This window comes from Plecotus auritus, assembly GCF_963455305.1.
Source record: "Plecotus auritus genome assembly, chromosome: 6".
Lineage (NCBI taxonomy): Eukaryota > Metazoa > Chordata > Mammalia > Chiroptera > Vespertilionidae > Plecotus > Plecotus auritus.
Window position 1 is genome coordinate 179,046,769 of NC_137773.1, and position 17,790 is coordinate 179,064,558.

The 17,790-nt window shown below is 52.2% G+C and overlaps 1 protein-coding gene and 1 pseudogene across 2 annotated transcripts; both read right to left on the reverse strand.

Annotated features, from left to right (window-relative positions):
* Positions 1-1,870: 1,870 nt before the first annotated feature.
* On the reverse strand, positions 1,871-2,372 carry LOC308250548 (ferritin light chain-like; annotated as a pseudogene). The gene has a single exon. The product of its transcript is annotated as a ferritin light chain-like (transcript).
* A 6,980-nt stretch (positions 2,373-9,352) lies between these two features.
* CRIPTO (cripto, EGF-CFC family member) lies at positions 9,353-16,117 on the reverse strand. The gene is made up of 7 exons (XM_080671681.1): positions 15,754-16,117; positions 13,209-13,290; positions 12,251-12,303; positions 12,039-12,167; positions 11,219-11,333; positions 11,027-11,136; positions 9,353-9,811 (listed from the first exon to the last, which is right to left on the reverse strand). The coding sequence occupies exons 2-7, from the start codon at positions 13,226-13,228 to the stop codon at positions 9,696-9,698; spliced, it is 543 nt and encodes a 180-aa protein (XP_080527807.1). The 5' UTR covers positions 13,229-13,290; positions 15,754-16,117; the 3' UTR covers positions 9,353-9,695.
* Positions 16,118-17,790: the final 1,673 nt, after the last annotated feature.

Sequence of the window (17,790 nt, forward strand, 5' to 3'; positions counted from 1 at the left end):
ACCTGGGATCGAGCCCACAACCCTGGGAATGTGCCCTGACCGGGAATCAAACCAGCAACCTTTTGGTGCTCCAGACGATGCCCAACCAACCAAGTCACCCGGGGCAAGGCTGGGTGTGGCGTCACCTCTGGGCAAACCTGTGCTCCTCCACCAGGACCCATGAGTGTTAAGTAGGAAGCAGGTGAGCATCCTGCTTGTCCCCTGTCTTCTCCCAGGGGTTCCCCTCCGGACCTGGCTGCTGATTTCCAGACGCCTCCTGACCTCATGGAGAGGTCAAGTCCTGAGTCATGATTGTGACCCTGCAAAGCTAAAGCATTAATAGGTTTTGTTGGACACATTTTATTTTATTTATTTACTAGAGGCCCAGTGCATGAATTCATGCACGGGTGGGGTCCCTCTGGGTGGCTTGCAGGGATCGGGCCAAAACCTGCAGTCCAACACCGCCTGCAGCTTCTACCTGCTGCTCCTGCTCATCCCGGCCCCACCGTGCCTGCCGCGGGCTCACGCTCAATCAGTCCCGATGGGGAGAGGCTCGTGCTGCCACAGCAGTGCTGGTCAGCCATGAGCCCTGTGTCGGGTGCCCTCCCAAGGGGAGTGGCCTGCGGGATTGGGCTGAAACTGGCTCTCAGACATCCCCCGAGGAGTCCCGGATTGCGAGAGGGCGCAGGCCAGGTTGAGAGACCCTGCCGGCTGGGGGAGGGCTCCAGGGCACGTCCAGTCCATCTTGCTCAGTCCTGATCGGCCAGACCCCAGCAGCAAACTAACCTACCGGTCAGAGCATCTGCCCCCTGGTGGTAGGTGCACATCATAGTGACTAGTCAACCAGCTGATTGTCTGCCCCCTGGTGGTCAGTGCATGTCATAGTGACTAGTCAACCAGTTGATTGCCCCCTGGTGGTCAGTGCATGTCATAGCGAGCAGTTAAGCAGCTTTAGCGTATCATTAGCTTATTACACTTTGATTGGTTGTTTGGTTTTTCTGCCGTTTGGTCTATTTGCATATTACCCTTTTATTATATAGGATTATTATATAGGACTAAAGGCCCAGTGCATGGATTTGTGCACCAGTGGAGTCCCTCAGCCTGGCCTGCGTCCTCTCAGATCGGGACAAAACCGGCAGTCTGACAAAACTGACAGTCTGACATCCCCCGAGGGATGGAGTAGTGTGAGAAGTGGCAGGCGGCCGGGGAGGAGTCCGTGCCACTCTGCTCATCATGGCCCCCTGTGCCTGCCGCCACTCAGTAAGCTCGCTGAGCGGTGCTCCCTCTGTGGGAGCACACTAACCACCAGGGGGTAGCTCCTGCACTGAGCGTCTGTCCCCTGGTGGTCAGTGCACATCATAGCAACCGGTTGACTGGTTGTTCGTTTGATCGCTTTGGCTTTTATATATATAGGTTTACTTACTAGAGGCCCGGTGCATGGATTTGTGCACTGGTGGGGTCCCTCCACCTGGCCTGCAGATTGCGAGAGGGCACAGGCCAGGCGGAGGAACCCCACCCGTGCACGATTGGGGCAGCGAGGGACTGCCGGAGGGCTCCAGGGCGTGTTGGACCCATCTCACCCAGTCCCAATCGACTGGACCCCAGCAGCAAGCTAACCTACCAGTGGGAGCGTCTGCCCCCTGGTGGTCAGTGCACATCGCAGCAACTGGTGGAATGGTCTAACGAACAGTTGGACACTTAGCATATTAGGCTTTTATTATATAGGATTTTGCTTCAAAAAGCTTTATTGTTTCATTTGGTCCAATGCATGGGAGAGGGCTTCAGGGTGGCTAAAAGAATGGCTAGTAGTTTCGGGGAGAGGCTCAGGCAAAAGCCAGACACCAGGGGGATGCAGAGGGGCCCCGCAAAGGCCTCTGGGCTCCCAAGGCTCCTAGTCGTGCTTGAGGGTGAGCCTTTCGAAGAGACACTCATCCAGCTCAGCCTGCGGATGTGAGTCAGGTGATTGCCCATCTTCTTGATGAGTTTCACCTGCTCATCCAGGAAGTGGCTCTCCAGGAAGTCACGGAGCTGAGGGTCTGCACAGGTAGGACCAGGGCCTCCAGCTGCAAAAGGGCCTCATTCAGGTTCCTCTCCAAGGCCAGGACGGCTTCCATGGCGTCCTGAGTTTTGCCCCCTCATCTCGGGGAGGCTCCAGCACGTCCTGGAAGAGAACGCGGCCACTGCGCTTGTTTTGCAACTTTAAGAGACGCTCAGCGCGCTATCGCTTCTTCTCTGCCAACTCGCGGAAGAAGTGGCCCTTGCCCTCGAGAGCCACACCATCGAAATAGAAGCCCAGAGAGAGGTGGGTGTGGGGGCCCACAGATGCAGGCTGGCCAGGTGGTTGACGGCAGCCTCCACCTGGTGGAATAATTCTGACGAGTTTGGGAGCTCATGGCTGTTCAGCAATAAGGAGTTAAGGTAGAAAAAGTCCCCATGTGTTGGCTGGTCTCGGAGGTGGTTCTGAAGGGGGTGATTGCATAAGATGGAGGAGAGTGACTGGAGGCTGGGAGAAGGGGCGCCCCTGGGTCTGTTCCGTCCAAACACTGTTGAAGCAAGAGATGGATCCGGGGCCGCCGAGGGCACTGCCTGTTGGACACATTCTAGTTTGCAGAGTGCTTTCAATTTACATTATCTAATTTAATGAGTTATCAAGGAGGATAAGGAAAAGGGATAAGGAGTGTGACAAATAGGACAGAAGACATAAGAGTGTGGGAAGTCCCCTGTCGATAAGGCTGCTGCTGTTGAGGAGTGATCCGTGAAGGTCTAGTATTCAGGCCCCTGAGTGCTCGGCAGCCCAGGCAGAGGCGGGATAGGACTTGACAGACAGAATGGCTGCCCCACAGGCCTGGTTCCCCAGCCGCTCAGATCTCTGTCCACTGCAGACCCCAACTCAGAGCTGGGAGCCGGGCCTCCCGAGAAGCCATCCTCGGCAAACGTGGCCAGAGGCCTCCCGAGGCTGCTGGGGCCCCCATGTGGCAGGAGCCTGGACCCCGTGTGAGGCACGAATCTGTGGGAATTAGAAGTCTGTTCCCCTGGCGATTTGTCTTCAAGGACCTTGTTTAAAATCACGCCTGGCAACAGATAAGATTGCGAAATTGGGGCCTGGGCTTGTGTGTGCCTCCTGACCTTGTCTGCAAGCCGTTCCCGCTTGGTGGGCCGCCCTGGATCACACCAGCGTTTGCACCGGAGTCTGCCCTGTCATCTCTAAAGAAAAATGAGGACGGGCAGAGTCGCCGGCAGAGCCACGGAGAAGGGTATTTTGGGCCATTCTCTTTTGGGGTCTTTCCAGAAACTAAGATTGAGGCTGCTGAGTCCAGTGACCCGGGCCAAGCACGGCCTTACATTTCAAGGGTAGGGCTCTGGCTGGGCCTCACGGAGCAGGGATCAGGCTGAGTGACAGCGTGATGGGGCTCCTCCTCCACTCTCCACCGGAACCCGTGAGCGACAACGTGTGTACAGGTGGGGCACGTGTTCCTCATGTGACCCCCAGGTGGCCGGGAGCCAGAATAACTGCGGAAACTCATATCCACACGCCCAGCCCAGCCCAGCCCAGGGAAACCTGGCCAACGGCATTGGGCAGCTGTGATGTGGCTGGGACCAGGTGCCGGACTCCGTCCAGCCGGACCCTGACACTCTCATGCCACCCTCACAAGGATCCTTCAGACATGGGTGTTGATATCATCCCCGTCACAGGGACAGGGACAGTGAGGTCTAGCGAGCCCCTGGGTTTTCTCCGCACTGAGCCCCACAATTACTCAGTGGTTTGTCTTGTTAAGATTCCCATACAGCCCTGACTGGTGTGGTTCAGTGGATAGAGCGTCGGCCTGCGGACTGAAGGGTCCCGGGTTCGATTCCGGTCAAGGGCATGTACCTTGGTTGCGGGCACATCCCCAGTGGGAGGTGTGCAGGAGGCAGCTGGTCGATGTTTCTCTCTCATCGATGTTTCTAGCTCTCTATCCCTCTCTCTTCCTCTCTGTAAAAAATCAAAAAAATATATTAAAAAAAAAAAAAAGATTCCCGCCAAAACCGGTTTGGCTCAGTGGATAGAGCGTCGGCCTGCGGACTGAAAGGTCCCGGGTTCGATTCCGGTCAAGGGCATGTACCTTGGTTGCGGGCACATCCCCAGTGGGAGGTGTGCAGGAGGCAGCTGATCGATGTTTCTCTCTCATCGATGTTTCTAGCTCTCTATCCCTCTCCCTTCCTCTCTGTGAAATATCAATAAAATATATTTAAAAAAAAAAAAAAGATTCCCATACAGCCTGGCTGGCGTGGCTCAGGGGTTGAGTGTCGACCTGTGAACCTGGAGGTCACGGTTCGATTCTCCGTCAGGGCACTTGCCTGGGTTTTAGGCTCAATCCCCCAGCAGGGGGCGTGCAGGAGGCAGCCAATCAGTGATTCTCTCTCATTGATGTTTCTCTCTCCCCCTCCCTCTTCCTTCCTCTCTGAAATGAATTTTAAAAAAAATTTTAAAGGAAGTTTCCATACAAGGCAGTGCAGACTGTAAGTTCTAGTCCAGTCTCCGCCGTCTGGCCCTGGGGACCGAATGTCTCCTTGGCAGCATGCCTGGCTCTGTACCTGTGACGGCACAAATGTTATTCGTGGCACCTGCCTCGTAAAGACCACTTTTCTGTGCAGGGAAGTTAAGATGTGACAGGCAATTTACCAAGGATCTGCTGCAACGCCAGTCACTCCCGCCCTCTCTCCTCTCGCAAGTCCCGTGGGCCAGGCTCCTGAGGGCCCCTGTGGGCGAAAGCAGCCGCTCGGGCACCCCCCCCCGCCCCACCCTGTCCCCCCTCCCCACCGCCGTCACTCTGCTCAGACACAGCAGAAGCCAGGCCTGCTCCCCTCCCCAGGCCCAGCTCAGGGTGGTGGGGGGGCCTTCATCAGTGCTCACCTGGGCGTGGCCCCGGCCTGTCAGTGTGTGCTGAACAGATGTGCTGACAGCCGCCAGGGGAGATGGTCCTGGTGAGGATCCCTGTGGAACTGGGCTAATCTGGGAAGATTAATTTACACAGACATTCAACGTAAGGAATAGTGTGCAGCTTAGAAGGGCTGTGTTGCTTAGGACAGTGCTCGGCAAACTCATTAGTCAACAGAGCCAAATATCAACAGGACAACGACTGAAATTTCTTTTGAGAGCCGAAAACCGACTTCTGTGCCTGGGCCACGAAGTTTCAATCGCACTGAACGTGCGTGCCCACACGTGGTATTTTGTGGAAGAGCCACACTCAAGGGGCCAAAGAGCCACAGGTGGCTCTCGAGCCCCAGTTTGCCGACCACTGGCTTAGGAGAAGAAAGCAGAGGCACCTTTTGCTTTCATTTCCCGTGTTATTTACATCAGCAGATGGCGCTGGCCAGGTCTGCAGGGAGGCGCCAGACTCGGTGGGGCCCCTTGGGTAAATGGCACTGTTCTTCCTTTCATCATCTTCCCTGGTGGGGATGTGGGCAGGGTCCCCAGTGCTAATTGTCTTACAACACAGAGCTGCTAATGAGGAAGATAAGGAACCTCCTAGTCTGCAGTCCTCACCTCTCCCCCCGCCCCCTCCCCACCACTCTTCCTTCCCGCATTCACCTCCCCCCTTCCCATCCCCCACCCCCTCACTCCCCACCCCCACCCACCCACCCCCACACCCAGAGAGCAGCTCCAGGGTCTCCAGTGACTGGCACTCGGGTGCTGAGGGTCCTCACATTCCAGTGAGGGAGGCAGATATGGAAACAGATCAGTGATGGGGTGTTACAGGATCTGAGACCTATGGGGGGGTTCAGCCCTAGGGTGAGGGTGGGGGACAGTGGGAGGAGGAGTGCCGGTCACAAAGGACATGTGCTCTGTGACTCCACCTACATGACGTACCTGGATAGTCAGGTTCATGGACACAGGAAATAGAGTGGGGGTTGCTAGGGGCTGGAGGCGGGGAGGCGGGGAGGCGGGGAGAGACAGTTTAATGGGTAGTTTGGGAAGATGAAAAAATTCTAGAGATGGGGGGGCGGTGGTTACCCAATAATGTCAGTGCACTTAATGCCAATGGGCTTTATTATTTTATTTAAAAAAATTTTTTTTTTGATTTCAGAGGGGGAGGGAGATAGAGACATCAATTATGAGAATCATTGATTGGCTGCCTCCTGCAACCCGGGCATGTGCCCTTGACTGGAATTGAACCTGGTACCCTTCAGTCCGCAGGCCAATGCTCTATCCGTTGAGCCAAACCAGCTAGGACACCATTGAAATTTATACTTGAAAAAAGGTTGAGCCCTAGCTGGTTTGGCTCAGTGGATAGAGCATCGGCCTACGGACTGAAGGGTCCCCGGTTCGATTCCGCTCAAGGGCACAGGCCTGGGTTGTGGGCTCGATCCCCAGTAGGGGGCGTGCAGGAGGCAACCGATTGGTGATTCATCGTTGATGTTTCTATCTTTCTCTCCCTCTCCCTTCCTCTCTGAAATTAATAAAGAAATATATACTTTTTAAAAATGGTTGAAATGGTGAGTTTTACATTATGTGTATTTTACAATAATAACAGAGTTGATGGGAAGAGAAAATTAAATACAGATGATGTGGAAACACTGTCCCCGCCTCACCCAGTGGCGATGGGGTCTTTGCATGCAGACGAGATGCCTTCTCTCAATAATCCAAAGTGTATTGCTAATTTTCCATTTCTGGGGAAAAGAATGTTGGAAAACCTCTGTGGTCAATCGGCTCGTAGGAAGGGAAGAAATGTGACATTTGTTGAAAACCTCCTCTGTGCGTGTTCTATTTTCTTTCCCTCAGTTCTAATAACACTGCAGTGGAGGGTGGAATCCAGGTTCACACACTGGGAAACTGGCCCCATGCCAGTGAGTGGCCAGCCCAGCCCTCCATACCGGGCCACCCCCTCCCAGCTCTGAGCTCTTTGGGGTGTCCCTCACTGCTTCACCTCTGTTCATTGTTCAAAAATCCCACATCTTGGGAATTTTGCATCTGCAGGGCATTCATTTGGGAAAATACGGGCTGTAGGTCAATCAGTACTCAAAGCAGAACACACAAGAGCCAGGACCAACACTGAGCTCCGGCTCGCACTCCCGGCTCTGCCGGTTCCTGTTTTATGGGTGAAAACAGATGTATCGCACCCACTCTCTGCACAGAAAACAGGAATGTGCAGAGGAAAGAAAACACGCCGTCACAAAGCACGGGTCACGGCACCCCCGGAAGTCACCACAGCGCTCATTCGGGCCAGTATCCTTCCCGTCTTCCCTGGGCATACGCTCATACACACCCGTTTTACGGTACAGTTTTATCACCTGGTTTACAGCTCAATATATTGGGAACATTTTCTCACAAGCATAATCGATTAAGCACTCTTTGTTAGGAAAATTTGGATATAATTTTTTTCCCAAGGAGACTTTATTCCCTTTACCATGCCTTGAGAAAAAAGGGGTGTCCTTGTCTTTGACAGCTTTCTATAGAAACTTGCCCTTTGATTTAGCTTTTTAACTTGCTTCTCTATGTCCATCGAATAAGTCATCCATCAAGTAATCATCGTATTGTTTCTGCCCTCTCCCATTTGCTTCCTCTCTAACTGGTCTCTCTGGCCACACGGACCCTTCATTCCTTCAGCATCTGCCTGTCCCCTCATTGCTCCCCTTACAGATGCTTCCATTTCGTTTCTAGACACCGGCTTAACGGATTGTGACCAACCCTACCTACTCAAAGTTTTATCTTCAGTTCCACGTTAGATTAGCTTTTAATAATCTGAAGAGGGAGAAGTACTAGTATTTTGAAGAAAAGTGCTGCTGAACGTTATTGTATACTTCGGGAAGCTCATGGTGAACATGCTCCATCTCAAGATACTTGTGAACTCTGGTTTAAACGCTTTAAAAGTGATGATTTTGATGTGAAAGACAAAGAACGTCCAGGTCAACCGAAAAAGTTTGAAGACCAACAGTTAAAAGCATTATTGGATGAAGATGTGTGTCAAAGTCAAAAACAACTTGCAGAAAGATTAAACGTTGCTCAGCAAACAATTTCAGATTGTTTACAAGCAATGGGAAAGATTTTAAAGGAAGGAAAATGGGTGCCACATCAATTGAACAAAAGACAAATGGAAAACCGAAAAGTCATCAGTAAAATGTTGCTTCAACGGCAGGAAAGAAAAGTCTTTTTTGCATCAAATTGTGACTGGCGATGAAAAGTGGATTTATTTTGAGAATCCCAAATGCACAAAATCATGGGTTGATCCAGGTTAACCATCAACATCGACTGCAAGGCCAAATCGCTTCAGAAAGAAGACAATGCTCTGCGTTTGGTGCGATCAGGAAGGTGTGGTGTATTATGAGCTTCTAAAATCAGGTGAAATCATTAATATTGATCGCTACCAACAACAAATAATCAATTTGAATCATGCTTTGATTGTAAAGTGACCAGAATGTGCCATAAGACACCGCAAAGTAATTTTGCTTCATGATGACGCACCATCACACACTTCAAAACCAGTTAAAGACACGTTAAAAGATCTTGCCTGGGAAGTATGACCCCACCCGCCGTATTCACCAGACCTTGCTCCTTCAGATGATCACTTGTTCCGATCGATGGCACACGCACTTGCTGAGCAGCACTTCAAAACATACGAAGAAGTGGAAAATTAGGTCTCTGAATGGTCTGCCTCCAAACAAGAAAAGTTTTATTGGGGTGGTATCCACAAATTACCTGAAAGATGAGTGAAATGTGTAGCTAACGACAGACATTACTTTGAATAAAGCACTTTTGATGGTTCTCTTGAAATTATGTTTTCTCTGATTACAAATTCCCCATTATTACAGTTAATAGTGTGGATTATTAACCAGTTAATAATACGGATTAATTATTAACCAGCTAATAATGCGGATTAACTATTAACTGGTTAATAATGAAGATTTTGTAATCCAAAGAAAACACGGTAATTTCAAGAGAAACATCAAAAGTACTTTATTCAAAGTAATGTCTGTCGTTAGCTACACATTTCCCCCATCTTTCAGGTAATTTGTGGATACCGTCCCAATATAACTTTTCTTGTTTTGAGGCAGAACATTCAGAGACCCAATTTTCCACTTCTTCATACTTTTTGAAGTGCTGCTCAGAAAGTGTGTGTGCCATCGATCAGAACAAGTGGTCATCTGAAGGAGCAATACAACAAAATAGCATACATATCAAATCGCATATATATCAACATATGTGTAACTCCATCTATTGAAAAAAATCCGCATTATTAACCGGTACACCTAGTAAGTAGTTGGTTCAGGCAAATCTCACTTATTGTGCTTCACAGATATTGTGTTTTTGTTGTTTTTTTGTTTGTACAAATTGAAGGTAATACCTCTCATCTGCTAAGATGACAACTCACGGAAGGTTCAAATGATGGCAAACCATTTTCAGAAACAAAACATTTTAAATTAAGGTATGTACATTGTTTTAGACAGAATGTCACTGCACATGCAATAAACTACAGTATAGTGTAAACATAACTTTACGTGCACTGCGAACCCAAACATTTGTGACTCGCTTTATTGCGATATTCGCTTCACTGCCGTGGCCTGGAACCACCTGCAATACCGGAAGTATTCCTGTTCCGTAAGGAATGTCAGGGACCATGATGGAAATCGAGTCACTACTTCAAGGCAACTAACAAACAATCAGCTCCCGGGACGCTGGAGGGACCGCCGTGACAGGTGACGAAGTCCGCGTGACAAATGTTGCCCACAAAGGTCGACTAACATGAACTTCGTAAAGCAAGGCAGGTGCCAGCCAGCATTAGAGCCGTGCCTGCGGGTGGCGTCAGTTCCGGGGCGCTGGAGGCCGAGAGGTGCTCATCCATCACGTGGCCATCTGAAAGGAGGGACGTTTGGTCATGAAAGGAAATCCCTCCGGCAGCAGGTCCTGCCCACACACGTGGCAGATGGACACGAGCCTAAAGCCAGTTGGGCTCAGTATTTGAGTACAGGGTGCTCATGGGATCAACAGTACTGACCCCATGAATTCAGACGCCTGACAGATCTTTCCACAGAAGTTGCCACAGGCCGACTGTGAACTTGCCCTTCCCTGGACCTGTGCTCTCACCCACCCCAGCCGGTGACATCCTCCCTCAGTGGCAGGGTCGGCAGAACGTGGCTAGCCCCTGATGGCAAGGACACAGCATGTTTTGGGTCCCACGTTGCAGGAAGAACATACGGTCCTCACCTACCCAACCATTCAACTCACACTTAGCCAATGTTGGTCCTGGGCCCAACATGCAGGGATGCAAAAGGGAAAGGCAGTCCCCGCCTGGATCGGGGGTGGTGGTGGGGGGGTCCCATCTTGTCCTCCCATGAAGCAACTGCTTTTACCTACTTTGTGGACTGAATGTTTTCACTTTCTAACACCTGCAGGGGCAGAACTACGAGAGGCCCCTGGACCTGGGTGGACGTAGGAACCCCGTCAGGTCGGGCGGGGAGACCCCTGGACCTGGGTGGACCTAGGAACCCCGTCAGGTCGGGTGGGGAGACCCCTCTCCTCATGTCCACCTTCTTGTCCTTGTTTTCCTGAAGTCAATGCAAATCAACAAGGTGCAAGGGTCCTCAGACCAATCACCAGGGGGCCTGTGCAGGGACCTCTTAGGACCCGTAAGTTCCTAAGGGACAAGAGTGGGGCCAAGCCCCTGGTATAACTAAAGGGCATAGTTGGAGTTGGGTGCCCCCACCCTGCTGCTGGAGTGGCTACTAACTGAGCTGTACCCCCTGGAGATTGTCTGGGTCTCTCTCCCTGAAGGCAAGGAACACCAGAAAGTCTCTGTGTTTTAAGAGGCCAAACCTTCTTCTAGTTTATTTTCCTCAATAGACGGTCACGTACGAGAAAATGTCAGAGACTTGGAACAGCACAGCCAGCGACACTGAGGGCGAAATGCCAGGGACACCGAGGTCACTCTCCCATCTGCAGTCCTCGATGCTTTTACGGGCAGAACTCCGGCTGGCAGTCCCCAGCGAGCCACGAGGTAAGATAAGATAAGAGACCCCTCTAGCTCAGTGCCCACAAGCAACTGACAACCGAAAGGGCCACGCCACTTACCACACCCCGGCAGGAACGTCTGAGGGAAGCAGCGCAGATGGCTGTGCCAGCATTTGCACATGGAGCACTTCCGGGGCAGCCACGTGTCGTGGGGCACAGACCCGCAGTTCCTGAGAGGAGCGGATCAGGCGACACGTACATAGTTAAAGTCCTCACTTCTCCCCCCCGCACCCCCCCCATTCCATGGCTTACTCTTTGCGCTTATTGTGCTCACAGTTCCGTCCATAGAAGGAGGGGGGGCAGGCACAGAAGGACCCCAGCATGCAGGTCCCCCCGTTCAGGCAGCAGGTTTTGTTGAGCTCCTTACCTGAAAGATGAGAGGTGGCTGAGAGGGTGGAGGGATGGGAGAGCTGAGTTGCTGTGAGCAAAGATTAGTGCAGCACCAAGGACGTGGCCTCCCGGAAGGGTGGGCAGGTGTCTAAGCATCACAAACCTCAGCAATCAGACTGGTTTTTAATGTTCTCTTTGCTACCCATGCCTTTGAGCAGATAACTCTTTTTAAAATGTATATGTTTTTATCGATTTGAGAGAGGAAGGGAGAGGGAGATAGAAACATCAATAATGAGAGAGAATCATCGACTGGCTGCCCACATTGGGGGTGGAGCCCACAACCTAGGCATGTGCCCCGACCGTGAATCAAATGCTCAGAGGTCATACGTTCATTGGTCAGTGCTCACCCACGGAGCGCCGCTGCTGGGCAGCAGGGAAATCTTGTTCGTGCAAAGGCCAGTGGTGGTTCCCGGAGTCCCCAGTGTGAAGTGGAATCAGGCGAAGGAAACTCCAGGGACGCAAAGTGTACCCACAATGCCTGTCTTCCCTCCACAATGAAAACCTGTCCAAGTGCACCCACAATGCCTGTCTTCCCTCCACAATGAAAACCTGTCCAAGCATCCGCCCAGCTCCAGAAGCAGGGTCCCACTGTCTCGGGTGAAAGAGCTCAGAAGACAGGAAACAGGAGGAGGACCCGGGGGTGACATCCCCACCGTGGACATCTAAGGCAGGCAGCTCTTACTGTCCTGGATTCTCAGGGGTGGCACCAGCTGGACAGGCCGATGACGAATCGCAGGCTCCTCCTGGGACCGAAGGCTGCCCTCTCTGAAGGCCAGGTCTCCCTGCGACGGACGCTCACGGTGGCCCAACCCTTAATGACAAAACCAAGTCGTGGAGTCTGTGCATCGGGCCGCGTGAAATTGCTAGTGACCAAAAGCACCCGAAGTCTCTTACCAGCAACTGATTGCAGTTCAAATGCTTTGGAAATGGCCATGATCAGAATCAGCCTAGGAAGGGGAGTCAGACACTGTCAGCAAAACAAAGTGAAGGAAGACTTTTCCCAAGGACAGACCACAGACCGCGAAGGGGAGCCTCCAGACTCGCATCTCCTCCCACTGCCCCTTTCCTTGGAAATAGGAGTCATGGATCAGCAGAAAGAAGCCTGATGCGATCGGGAGCCACCCAACAGCCATCTCTGTGCAATAGGTGCTCTTACTTCCTCACAAGCACCTTTAGTTAAGTAGGCGTAAATCTTTGACCACCTATTTCACGTTTTCCTCCCTCATATAATTTTTATATATGACCTTTCCTGTGCAATTGACAAACTCACGTTTTGCTGACTATTTCCTTTAAACTAGTCATTTGAAACGTTTTCAGGGTAAAAACATTTCCCATTATTCTTTTTGCTACCCGTGGTTTTGCAAATATTGAATCTGTCTGTCTTTCATCTTTTCAGGAGCAGATTTTTAACTTGGTTGCAACTTTTTTTCTTTTTCTTTTTTTTAAAATATATTTTATTGATTTTTTACAGAGAGGAAGAGAGAGGGATAGAAAGTTAGAAACATCGATGAGAGAGAGACATTGATCAGCTGCCTCCTGCACGCCCCCCACTGGGGATGTGCCCGCAACCCAGGTACATGCCCTTGACCGGAATCGAACCTGGGACCCTTCAGTCCGCAGGCCGACGCTCTATCCATTGAGCCAAACCGGTTAGGGCTTGGTTGCAACTTTGACCTTTTCTCACACACGAGTCCCAGGCAGCGCCCGACCCCACCCCCACTCGGGAAGCACAGCGGGTTACCGGCAGCTCTTTTAGGGTTTGAGCAGATGAAGTCAGACGAGGGGCTCGGTACCATTTCCTAAGCTGCGATCTCTGGTCACCACAGGCTCCCAGGAAAGGGGGGGCTCCTACCTGGAGGGGAAGCTCTCCATCTTCACGCCGCCCACAGCTCTGAACAACTCGGGGGGAATATTAGCACGGCTTCAGTCCAGTCCTTGCCAAAGGAACACATCGGTTTACTGACATAGAAATGGGCGTTTAAAAATAAAAATATCCCGGTGAGAAATACGCGTTTCCCAGGGCCTAGAAGCCGGAGCCGGGAGCCAGGACGTCTGGGGAAACCAGGTGGGAAGTGGGGGCTCAGCCTTCCCGGGATTCTCCTTTCTCCCCTGGGCTGGGCGGGGAGGCGGGGACCCCCACGGGTTACGGTGCTAAAGCTCCCCACGGCGGGGGTGAGAGGCAGAAAAGGCGCCTGACAAAGGGCAGGGGAAAGGCGGATCTTGGGAAATGGGTTAACCAGGCCGAATGCCTGTCCGTTGTGGGTTAAAAATGTCAGGTTTACTTTTTTGGGGGAAAAAAGGCAAATCAATGACACCAGCCAGTTGGCGATTCAGGTTGGAAGAGGGGTGGAGAGTAATTGCTTTAATCAGGAAATTCTAAGCACCAGGGCGTTTGGTATTTCATTGCCAAGTTTTAATTCTTGAAATGTGCTTTCATCTTTGTTTTCCTAGGAAAGGTGTGTAGAGGCTTACGGGGGCGCAGGGGGGAGTGAGTTAGGGGGTGTTGGGGGGTTGGGGGCCGAGAGCCTAGGAAGCTTGCCAAGGAGCCACAAGTTCAGGGTCAGGAAGGGCCCAGGAGGGTCCTGACCACACGTGACGGCAAATGCTTCCAGGACCGGAATTTCAAGCGGGGCTCCAAGGAGGCGCGCCCTGGGCAGGGGGGAAAGGACCCCACAAGCTTCCCAGCTGCGTGGCTGGCAGTTAGCAGACGCCCGGCTTTGACTGGGAAATTGGGGTGAAGTCACGTTCAGGGGCTGCCCGGGACGGTGGGCGTGTTCAGTAACACTGGGGCACGCGCTCCGTGCGGGGGGGGGGGGGGGGTAGCAAGGACCCCTGGACTCGGGGTCCATTCTGGTGTCGCGGGGGGAGCCAGTGGCCAAGCTGAAACGGCCTCCACGCGGGGGAATCGCCGCCCCCCCCCCCCCCCCCGGCGTGTGGGCCCGTGAGACTGCGCCGCCGGGTCCGCTGCTGCGCCTGCCTCTCAGGAGAGTTAAACGGAAATGGTTTTTATGGGGGGGCGGGGGGGGACCGGGGGTGCAGCCCATCCAATAGCCGGCAGCGCTCTCCCCGGGCGGCCCGGCCATCAAACCCCCGGGGCGCCTTCCAGCTCGCGGCGCCGCGGACCTTCCCAGGGGGCCGGGGACTGGGCCGGAGGCTGGGGGCCGGATGTGGGGGAGGACAGTGCCTGGGAGGCCACCCCCCCTCCCCCCAGCTGCAGGGAGGCCTCCAGGAAACAAAGAAAGCGCTTGGAGGAGCGCTCACCGCGCTCACAGTCCAGGTGGGAGAAGCCTGGGCGTTACTAGGAGACCCCACATCCCATTTGTGGGTTTCCATGTCTTTTCTGTGGAGGCCCGGCAGGCAGCAGCAGCACCTCCTAATCCAAAGGGAGGGGCTGTGATGGGACTTGTAGAACTTGAACTAGGACCTGGCAAAGGCCTCCCCATTTCAGGGGAGGGACTGACCCCCAGTCTGGCGCTGGGGGAGTTCAGCCCCCATCCCAAGGCTGCCAGCCTCTCTGCCCCACCAGGTCCCTCACCTGAGGCGGGAACTCGCTGCAAAGACCTGCAGGCCTCAGGGTGCGAGGCGGGGAAGTCAGTGGTCACAGGTAGACAGAGCCTGGTCAGTTTCCGGATAGAAGGGCTCTGGTGTGTGAGTGGCCAGGTGTTTGCTATGGGGCTGGGGACCCACAGGCCATTCACTGAACAGGTATTTAATGCGTTTACTCTGTCCCTGTCAAGGGCTGGGCTCTGGGGACCCCGTTGTGAGAAGTGACCCTGCCATGCAGCGAGGGAGAAAGGACACCTGTAATTGAGGTAACTGCAAAATCTTGCTTCTGCCTCTGAGTTGGGGAATTGGCTGGTAACTTTAGAATGGCTGCTGGACACCCCTGTTCGGTCACTGCTGGGATGACAGAGGCCACCAGCCTCCAGCCAGTGAGTTCTGTGTGTCCGAGACCACAGAGCACCAGGCTTGGGGTTAGGAGACACTGTGGAATGGGGGTTCCCTAGTCCCAGGCAGCCCGCCTCCTCCCAACAGATACTCTTGGCCTTGGGAGTTTTCGCTCCGCCCTCAGAGGTGTGCATTGCTAACTGGGCCAGCAGACGCAGAGTTGTATGTAAAATCACACAAGTAAGTAAGCATTTGGCTTCAAACCACCCACCCAACCAACAACAGTCAAACCAACAAACATCATGGTCAAAAGACAGACTTCCCGTGCCTAAGATTAAGGAAGAAAACACATTTGGAGATGGGATAGATGTTAGCTTGGTGGAGAACATGCAGAATTAAACCCCAACTGAAGAGTTAACCAAAAGGACAGCCACTTCCGCAGCAGTGATGAGGTTTTTAGGCCCAAGGCCACTTTCATCATACAACTCGTGCGACGCATCGTGTCTTACCTGTCATGGTTCCCGGAACATGCAGACAGCCCGGGCTGGGGAGTCCCTCCAGCACAGGATGGCAGGCCTCTGACCCCACCCCCCTCAGCACCCAACAGCTCGTGCTGAAACCTCGCCCATTCATTAACAAGTTAATGGCTTTCTGTTCTCACCAATGAATTTAAACAGCAACTGGAAACCTAGTCTGCATTTGCCACACGTCTTGGTGCCAGGGTTTAGAAGAACAGATTTCTGCTCTCCCAAATTTGCAATCTCAGTGGGGAAGACAAGTCCCTTGAAAATCCAGTCCCTTGAAGGCTACGTTGTCCTATACACTGGGTGGAAGGAAGAAAAGGGCTTGGGAGAGGACTACATATGTGTGAGTGGGGAGAGTATATTGTATGAACGCCTCTATAGACACATCCTAAATTATCTCATCAGTGAATGGACAGTTGGTGTGTTTCTGCCTTTCGCACTGAACATGCATCCTGGTGAGAGGACATCGGCTGGTAAATCTCCAGCCCCGGAGTCGCTTGGTGAAAAGGCGAACCTGTCCAAGTTAATTTTCCTCCCTTTCTTCGCTCTCCCCACACCCCCATGTCCGTAACCAGCTGGCTACAATGCCTCTTAATTTTTTGCTAATTTGTATGTGAAAAACAGCATCTCATTGTTTTTGTATTTGCATTGTTTCCTGTATTTTATGGGATGCTTGTACTGCTCGCTGACCCTTGGACAGCATGGATTGGATGGAACTGTGCGGGTCCACTTATATGTGGATTTCTCATAAATTCTGTATTTTCTCTTCCTTATAGTTTTCTTATAACATTTTCTTTGCTCTAGTTTATTTTATTGTAAGAATAGAGTATATAATAGATAGCACATACAAAAATGTGTTAATGGACGGTTTTTGCTCTGAAAAGGCTTCTGGTCAGTGGTCAGCCATTAATAGTTAAGTTTTGGGGGAGGGAGTCACAGATTATATGTGACTTTCCAACTGCTCTCGGGGTCAGTGCCCCTCACCACTGTCTTGTTCAAGGGTCAACTGCCTTTCTTTGGTCTATGACTTGGCAGGAAGCTTTTAGAGGAACTTGAACTGGGTTGTTTTTGGAGACTCAGCCATGCCATTAGCTCTGGGAAGCCCTTCCTGTCCTGAGTCAGGAAATGCAACAAAGAGGAAAGAGAAGCAACTCCAAGAAGCCGAAGCAATGCCACTTCAGGGCAGCTTGTTCGGGAGTTCACCGAGGAAGTAAGGCAAGCTCAGTGGACGTCAGTGAGGGCAGGAAAAGTCTGATCTAGCGTTTTAGACATGGCTATGGTTTAGAATTCTTTCCCACCAAAATTTTTCTCCTTCCAACCAAATTCAACAAATATTTACTCCCCAGCTCCTCTGTGCTAAGCCCTGTGAGGAGACAGAGTTCTCCCTCCCTCCCCCTGCCACCCAGATAAGACAAGCCCAGGAATCTACCCAAGTGCCATTTTCATGTTATCAAAAAGCTGCTAATTGGGAGAGGGCAGCCGCTTCCGGATTCTGAGGCCAATGGCCCCAGCAGGCAGATGGGTGGATGGGCAGACAGACTCCCCGGAGTGAGACTTGGGAAGGCAAGCGGGGGTTCCCCTTGGTCCCACAAGAGCTGGAGAATCCCGTTGAAAGTGCCTCCTAAGTGGATCTCGCCTGTGTTTACATCCAGGCGTTCTTCGCAGCTCTTTCCGGGTTTGAAGTGGATTGAATGCAGTGGAGGGGGGGGAGGGCCTGAAGCAGAAAGGAAGGGAAGTGCTCTGGTGAGAAGTCTGGTGAAGGCCAAGCGTCCCAGCACTGAGAGGCGAGCCGGGCCCTGCAGACAGCCCAGCCAGGCGGGACTCCTGAGCTCCGGGAACTGGGAGCTAATAAATGACAACTACGTTTGTGAGATGTCACAGCGATATAAAGTGAAAACTAATACTTAAAAACATCCGTATGAGATAATAAGGGAGACAGTTAATACATTATTTCAAAGTGAGTACCATGGAACCACTACTCAGGTCAAGATGAAGATTATTATTAGAATCCCAGAAACCTAC

What these genes read in the sequence shown, in the direction of transcription:
- CRIPTO (XM_080671681.1), bottom strand. Translation starts at nt 13,228, where the DNA reads ATGGAGAGCTTCCCCTCCAG. An exon ending in TGAACTGCAATCAGTTGCTG is followed by an intron (nt 12,168 to 12,250) that starts GTAAGAGACTTC and finishes TTTGTCATTAAG; the next exon opens with GGTTGGGCCACCGTGAGCGT. An exon ending in GAGCACAATAAGCGCAAAGA is followed by an intron (nt 11,137 to 11,218) that starts GTAAGCCATGGA and finishes CGCTCCTCTCAG; the next exon opens with GAACTGCGGGTCTGTGCCCC.